Raw genomic sequence first — 8,632 nt, forward strand, 5'->3', positions numbered from 1 at the left:
CTGGTGTGGGTCGCATCCTGGGACAAAACTGACCTAATGTGCCCGAAATGCTGCTTTCTATATAGTAGTATGTCATTGATGTCAGCTGTGGTCTGTATACCTTGTACATGTACTTGTAGAAATAAATATATTATTATTATTATTATTATTATTATTATTATTATTATTATTATTATTATTATTATTATTATTATTATTATTATTATTATTATTATTATTATTATTATTATCATCATCATCATCATCGGGCAGTTGGGTTCGCTAGTACGTAAGCTGTCAGTGGCCTTTATAAACCCAACAAACATAACAAACAATCACAGTTCAAGTTACACGTGTATAAATTAACATTGTTGCAGCTTAAATATCAGTTATTCATTAGTGATTATTAATGATTTAACCGAGAATAATCATAAAAGATAATCAGCAAGGAAGAGAGGACACCAGGCTGCTCGTGTCACACGACGATTTTGCATTTAAATTTTTGTTGAATATTAATCCTTCCAAATGGCGATGGCATCACCAATGGACAGACTACAAGTGTTGGATAATATAGAGAAGGACATAGCCACTGTTTTACAGTCTGCAGGTGCCTTATATCATTAATGTTCATTATTAGGTTTAATATTAAGAAGTATTTAGATTTTGGGTACATAATGTTTCAGTTGTGGTTGAAAATTAGACACGTGCCTCATCTAGGTATCTTATAAACGTTTCGCCCACCAGTGGCTTTATCAATACAGATTCAAGGACATGATTGGAAGACAGTAGAACTATATACAAAATATGAGGTAATCAGTATCCCCCCTCAGGGAAGGTTCCTTGATGTTGGTGAGGGGCTCTTGATTTAGGGAACTGGATCTGTGGTCCAGTTCCCCGAATTAAGCCTGAATGCTTTCCACATCCCCCCCCCCAAGCGCTGTATAATCCTACGGGTTTAGCGCTTCCCCTTGATTATAATAATATTAATGAGGTAATCAGTCCCCAGACCTCAGCATGAGGTGACTGCGCTACCAATCAGTCTATGAGACACCTTATAACATTCTCCCAGTATTGTATTTTAAAGGGATGTAAATTTTATAGATACTTATTTGCAGTATATACAGTTCCCTGAATTAAGTCTGAATACCATCCTTCTTGCCCCCCACAGGTGCTGTATAATCCCTACAGGTTTAGCACCCTCCATAATTATAATAATTGCAGTATGTAGAATTTTTCTAAACACATCTATGTTACTGCCTATTAAAAATGTAATTATTTTTGTTTTTCTTTAAGTATTTAGAAGAGTTAATAGTGCTGAAACTTAATAAATATTTCTAACATAAATATCTCTTATGATATAACCCACAATGAGATCTACATCATGAATAAATATTGAGCAGGAGAGAAGAATATTTTTTACTTGTTTATCAGAGTACAATGAATTGCTGTTGGTTATTGTTGTCATTTTAAGGCTGCTGCTTCATCATTGGAAGCTTTAGGGTATATTCTGACATCTTAATCAGTTGACCCATATAATGGTTAGGCATCTGCTGGCCTACCCCAGCTGGGCTTTTCCCCCCATTTAGAAAGTAAAGATGAACAGAGTAGTTTATCCTAAAATATAATGATACTTTTACATGAGTTGGAATTCCAGACTTTCCTTACCATGTATTAGTTAATTTTCAAGTGGGGGGAATTTATTATGTACTAGTATATATTGACTAAAAATGGGTAGTGCTTTGACTAAGCAATATTGTACTGTAAATAGGTTTTATCCAGAGTATCCATGGTACAGTGTTTTCTGCTTGGTTACTAGTTGTCCAGATTAATAATAAAAATAAAATTATCAGTTATCATCTTTTTTCTTATTTTTTTTTTTTTTTTTTTTGCTTATTTTTCTTCTTTATAATTGTTAGTACAGTATTTATGTTCATTAAGTCTATTGTATTTTAGGTCAGGCCTTGACAGAATTGAGCAAGGATAAACCAGCCAATAAGCAGGTTGAAGCTCATGTGAATCAGTTTCGTCAGACACTCACCAATGTAGAAACAGAGTTGGCCAAGCAAATTAACTACCTTACACAGGTATCTACAGGTATGTACTCTTATTGCTGTGATATACGTATACAGATTAGTGCCAAATCCTTGCAGTCATACAAAAAAACTAAATTTATTTTCAAAATGGATATATAGTTGTTACAAAATAAGTGAAATTTATTTCATACGTTTTGAAAAGCCCCTGGCACAGGACTTGACATTGTATAGTTGAGGTTAGATCATTTGAATGTTAAGTCTAATACTATACACATAGGGATATTTGTAAGGACAATGTCCTGATAAGGGTTTTAATTGCTGTATATGATAGCCTTTGCAAAGGTTGGTGGACAAATTTGGGAGGGCATGTAAAAGAAGGGATTTAAAAGTTAACATAGAAAAGAGCAAGGTGATGAGATTAACAAAAAATTTTGGTAATGAAAGACTGGTTATTAGATTGGAAAAAAGAGTAGGGAGGAAGTGAATGTATTCAGAAATTTGGGAGTGGACCTGTCATCGGCTGGGTTTGTGAATAAGGTGAAGCACAGAATTGAGGAATGTAAAAAGATGGGCGGTGCATTGAGGCATATGTGGAGACACTATTATCCATGGAGGCCAAAATGGAAATGTAATAAAGTATAGTGATACCAATACATGTACCCTTATATGGGTGCAAAGTATTGATTGTAAATGTTGCGGCAAGGAGGAGGCTGGAGGCAGTGGAGATGTCACATCTGAGGGCAATGTGTGGTGTGAATATTATACAGAGACTTTGTAGTTTGGAGATCAGAAGGAGGTGCAAGGTTACTAAAAGTATTAACCAGAGGGCTGAGGAGGGGTTATTGTGATGGTTTAGACATTTAGAGAGGACGGAGAAAAATAAGATGACTTGGTGTATAAATCTGTAGTGGAGGAGGAAGATGGGGTCATCCTAGGAAAAGTTGGAGGGAAAAGGTAATTGACAGGAGGTTTTGCATGCAAGGGATTTGGACATCCAGGAGGCATGTGTGAATGTTTTAGATAGGAGTAAGTAGAGGCAAATTCAAATTCAAATTCTGTACACCTAGATCTGGATTAGAGAAGACAAAATTAGTATCATCTACAAACAGAACTGGTTAAAGTTCCTGGGAGGCATTAGGTAGGTCATTGATGTAAATGAGAAATATTAGAGGGTCTATGACATACTACAAATATGTAAAGGTTCAAGAGCCTAGGATGCCTTACAAGTATGTAAAGGTCATTCTTTACTGCAAGCCATCTTAAAACATTTCTTGGCATACCTGCCTTGGCTCATCATCCTTCTTAGTGGGTAATATATATTTTTTTTAATGTACTGGTCATCTCCCATTGAGGTAGGGTGACCTAAAAAAGAGGAAACACTTTCACCATCACTGTTTTGCAGAGGTGTGCTGTCACTGCAGCTCAAATGCCCCTCCAAACTGCCATATCCCCACCCCTCCTTCAGAATGCAGGCAATGTACTTTCCACCTCCAAGACTCAAGTGAGGTTAACCATTTTCCCTGAATCCTTTCATAACTGTTACCTTACTCACACTCCAACAGCATATTAAGCCATAAAAATCATTTGATTTTGATCACTCCTATATAACATGCTTACACATGTCTGTTGGATGTCCAAGCTCCTTGCATAAAAAAACCCTTTATCTCTTCCTTCCAGCCTTTCCTAGGACGATCCCTGCTTCTTCCCTCTACTACAGATTTATAAACCCTCCAAGTCTTCCTATTTTGCTCCATCCTCTCGAATTTTCCAAACCACCTCAATATCCCCTCCTCAGCCCTCTGGATAATACTTTTAATAACCTCGCTCCCTGCTTCAGTATTTGTAATAATAGTTTTATCTTTTACTATATATATGTGTGATCTAGTATGCCAAAAATAATTAGACTGGCCAGCAAGCTGTAGGCTCTTAAAATTTTAAGAATAGGTAATTTAGAACCTTTGACGATATAGATTAACAATGTGTTTGTAATAAACAACTGGTAAACAGGACAAGCACATGAAGGATCCAGTTACAACTCACAGAAGACCTTACAAATGGCGATGCACCGCTTGGATCATGCAAGAACTCGTGTCAATGAATTAGAAGCTATCAAAAGTAAGCACATACAACTGTTACAGCAACATCAACTCCAGAAACAGCAAGGCATGCCACAGCCTCCTCAGTCATGATAATACTAATTTAGTTTTAATTTTTTATAGTTAATGAAGCATAAATTGCTCCTGTAGCTGTTAATCCATATTTAGTACAATACAGGATATATTTTTATTATTGAATATTGTATTTAGATACCTTTTTTTTTTTTTTTAATAGTTTTGGATTAAGATTAAAGGTGTCCCAGGTAACTCCATCTTGTCTTCCTTTCATAAGTTGCAGGACTAAGATAGTCCTGTTACTTTGTAATGGATCTAACATGTTTGCCAGCTTATCAGAATGAGTTTTATTGAATAAATTATCTTGTAGAATAGCATTCTTCTAAAATATAAAATAATTTCATTGATTTGTTTTCTATTATTGAGAAGTGAATGATATAGTTTCCAACTACATTATATCTTTTTATGAGACAAAAGTTTATCTTGGTTTACAAGTGTTTCTCTAGCATGTCAACTGCTTTTATCAAACCTGCATAAAGTAAATAATCTCTATGTGTTTGAACTTCATTGGGATGTGATTTGTTTGTACAGTACTCCTTATCATTGTATTTCTACATGCTAAATTATTAAGACCTGCAGGAATATTACATTCAATAAATTTGAAGGAAAATGGCATCTTTGTATTCCTCTCCACAGGGAATTTTGTGTCTATAGCTTTAAATGTTCTAGGTAGTAGGTTGGTAGACAGCAACCACCCAGGGAGTTACTACTGTCCTGCCAAATGAGTGTAAAACAAAAGCCTGTAATTGTTTTACATGATGGTAGGATTGTTGGTGTCCTTTTTTTCTGTCTCATAAACATGCAAGATTTCAGGTACGTCTTGCTACTTCTACTTACACTTAGGTCACACTACACATACATGTTTTTTTTTTTTTTTTCAACAAGTCGGCCGTCTCCCACCGAGGCAGGGTGACCCAAAAAAGAAAGAAAATCCCCAAAAAGAAAATACTTTCATCATCATTCAACACTTTCACCACACTCACACATTATCACTGTTTTTGCAGAGGTGCTCAGAATACAACAGTTTAGAAGCATATACATATAAAGATACACAACATATCCCTCCAAACATACATGTACAAGCATATATATATGCACCCCTCTGGGTTTTCTGCTATTTTCTTTCTAGTTCTTGTTCTTGTTTATTTCCTCTTATCTTCATGGGGAAGTGGAACAGAATTCTTCCTCTGTAAGCCATGCGTGTTGTAAGAGGCAACTAAAATACCAGGAGCAAGGGGCTAGTAGCCTCTTCTCCCGTATAAATTACTAAATTTAAAAAGAGAAACTTTTGCTTTTCTTTTTGGCCCACCCCGCCTCGGTGGGACACGGCCGGTTTGTTGAAAGAAGAAGAACTTTAAATGTTAATAAACATTTAAAGTTATTAAGTTTATTGTACTCAAGTATCTGCCTACTACTAAATTTAAAAAAGAAAAACTTTCATTTTTCATTTTAGATCACCCTACCTTGGTGGGATATGGCCAGTGTGTTGAAAAAAAAAATATCTACCTGATATGCTTGTACCACTTGAATCAGGTTTGGGAATGTTTCTGCAAATTGATGCAGACCTTTTTAGGATGAGTCTCATGCAGGTGGGGAGAAGCCATTTGCAGAAAGAGCCTTTTTTTTGTTAATGTAACTCCTAGATTGTTCAACAAGTTGTCAGTGTCTGTTAAAAATCAGGAGTCTATTCATGATTTCAACTTTTGATTTAAAGCACATCTCTTTTCTAGAGCTTAGGTTCCTGATGATCATTCTCTCATTCTTGAAATTATTTTATTTATTACAGTAATGTTAACCCTTTGACTGTCGTGGCCGTATATATACGTCTTACGAGATACCGTGTTTGACGTATATATACTAATAAATTCTAGCGGCTTCAAATCAAGAAGGAGAAACCTGGTAGGCCCACATGTGAGAAAATGGGTCTGTGTGGTCAGTGTGCACCACATAAAAAAAATCATGGAGCATGCAGTGCATAATGAGAAAAAAAAAAACTCCGACCGTTTTTTTTTTAATTAAAATGCCGACTTTGTGGTCTATTTTCATATAGTACTTACCTGGAGTTTACCTGGAGAGAGTTCCGGGGGTCAACGCCCCCACGGCCCGGTCTGTGACCAGGCCTCCTGGTGGATCAGAGCCTGATCAACCAGGCTGTTACTGCTGGCTGCACGCAAACCAACGTACGAGCCACAGCCCGGCTGGTCAGGAACCGACTTTAGGTGCTTGTCCAGTGCCAGCTTGAAGACTGCCAGGGGTCTGTTGGTAATCCCCCTTATGTATGCTGGGAGGCAGTTGAACAGTCTCGGGCCCCTGACACTTATTGTATGGTCTCTTAACGTGCTAGTGACACCCCTGCTTTTCATTGGGGGGATGTTGCATCGCCTGCCAAGTCTTTTGCTTTCGTAGTGAGTGATTTTCGTGTGCAAGTTCGGTACTAGTCCCTCTAGGATTTTCCAGGTGTATATAATCATGTATCTCTCCCGCCTGCGTTCCAGGGAATACAGGTTTAGGAACCTCAAGCGCTCCCAGTAATTGAGGTGTTTTATCTCCGTTATGCGCGCCGTGAAGGTTCTCTGTACATTTTCTAGGTCAGCAATTTCACCTGCCTTGAAAGGTGCTGTTAATGTGCAGCAATATTCCAGCCTAGATAGAACAAGTGACCTGAAGAGTGTCATCATGGGCTTAGCCTCCCTAGTTTTGAAGGTTCTCATTATCCATCCTGTCATTTTTCTAGCAGATGCGATTGATACAATGTTATGGTCCTTGAAGGTGAGATCCTCCGACATGATCACTCCCAGGTCTTTGACGTTGGTGTTTCGCTCTATTTTGTGGCCAGAATTTGTTTTGTACTCTGATGAAGATTTAATTTCCTCGTGTTTACCATATCTGAGTAATTGAAATTTCTCATCGTTGAACTTCATATTGTTTTCTGCAGCCCACTGAAAGATTTGGTTGATGTCCGCCTGGAGCCTTGCAGTGTCTTCCATTGCAGACACTGTCATGCAGATTCGGGTGTCATCTGCAAAGGAAGACACGGTGCTGTGGCTGACATCCTTGTCTATGTCAGATATGAGGATGAGGAACAAGATGGGAGTGAGTACTGTGCCTTGTGGAACAGAGCTTTTCACCGTAGCTGCCTTGGACTTTACTCTGTTGACTACTACTCTCTGTGTTCTGTTAGTGAGGAAATTATAGATCCATCGACCGACTTTTCCTGTTATTCCTTTAGCACGCATTTTGTGCGCTATTACGCCATGGTCACACTTGTTGAAGGCTTTTGCAAAGTCTGTATACATTACATCTGCATTCTTTTTGTCTTCTAGTGCATCTAGGACCTTGTCTTAGTGATCCAATAGTTGAGACAGACAGGAGCGACCTGTTCTAAACCCATGTTGCCCTGGGTTGTGTAACTGATGGGTTTCTAGATGGGTGGTGATCTTGCTTCTTAGGACCCTTTCAAAGATTTTTATGATATGGGATGTTAGTGCTATCGGTCTGTAATTCTTTGCTGTTGCTTTACTGCCCCTTTTGTGGAGTGGGGCTATGTCTGTTGTTTTTAGTAACTGTGTGTGAGGGAAAAGTTCAATAGATAGGAGTAGAGAGGGAGTATATAGTAACAATAGTTTCATTGCCGGCTACTTGTTAAGGTAGGGTAAGTCAAGCTCCCGCTATTCCCGCCTTTTTTTCCCTCCCCGAAAGTAATACAGTAGTTTCATTGCCGGCTACTTGTTAAGGTAGGGTAAGTCTAGCTCCTGCTATCCCTTCCCCTCCTTCTTCCCCCCCCCCCCCCAAAAGGTGACATGTGGGGCTCCGGTCCAAACAGTAATCACTAGACTCACAGCTCCCAGCACTACTGTAAGTACATGCCTGCCTTGTATTCTAGTGGATTTATTGGTTGAAAGCTTCACTTTTGACCAATAATAAACTTAGTCCTTTCAGTCTTGCTCTAGGTTGACTGTTGTAATAATCACCACATCTTTTAGGTATTGTACTTATCATGGAGAGTGATTTCTTAAGCAGTGGGTAACCTGTCTATCTTTCCAGCTTGGATGACAGAGAGGGTCACCTGCCAATCAACGAGCAGAACTGGTGGAGATGGACTAACGTCCTGAGACTTCCCCTTTTTGGATTTAATTACCTGTGCACCTGTATGAAATTGCAGGACGTAACCCCTCATCATTGCAGCGGTAAAGAACCTGCTTTCCTGTCATCGGGATAGAATACTCAAGGCTATACTGTGAAGAACGAACCGGTGGGTTATCATTTATATTTTTCATTTTTCATTTTCTTTAATATAGGATTAATATATCATATCTAAGTGTTTTATATTTTCTATATAATAAAGTGTTTATGTTTGTCTGTTATTATTTCTTTTTCTATTCACTAATTTTCCTGAGCAGGAGCCAGCCTTGGTAATACTGTCTGAAGTTGTTACAGGGCTGAGTAAGC

At 38.1% G+C, this 8,632-nt stretch overlaps 1 protein-coding gene across 1 annotated transcript; it reads left to right on the forward strand.

Moving 5' to 3' along the window:
* Positions 1 to 266: 266 nt before the first annotated feature.
* MED11 (mediator complex subunit 11) lies at positions 267 to 4,796 on the forward strand. The gene is made up of 3 exons (XM_070087870.1): positions 267 to 586; positions 1,933 to 2,073; positions 4,020 to 4,796. Exons 1-3 carry the CDS (start codon positions 505 to 507, stop codon positions 4,199 to 4,201), a joined length of 405 nt encoding a protein of 134 aa, XP_069943971.1. The 5' UTR covers positions 267 to 504; the 3' UTR covers positions 4,202 to 4,796.
* Positions 4,797 to 8,632: the final 3,836 nt, after the last annotated feature.

This window comes from Cherax quadricarinatus, chromosome 1, assembly GCF_038502225.1.
Source record: "Cherax quadricarinatus isolate ZL_2023a chromosome 1, ASM3850222v1, whole genome shotgun sequence".
NCBI lineage: Eukaryota > Metazoa > Arthropoda > Malacostraca > Decapoda > Parastacidae > Cherax > Cherax quadricarinatus.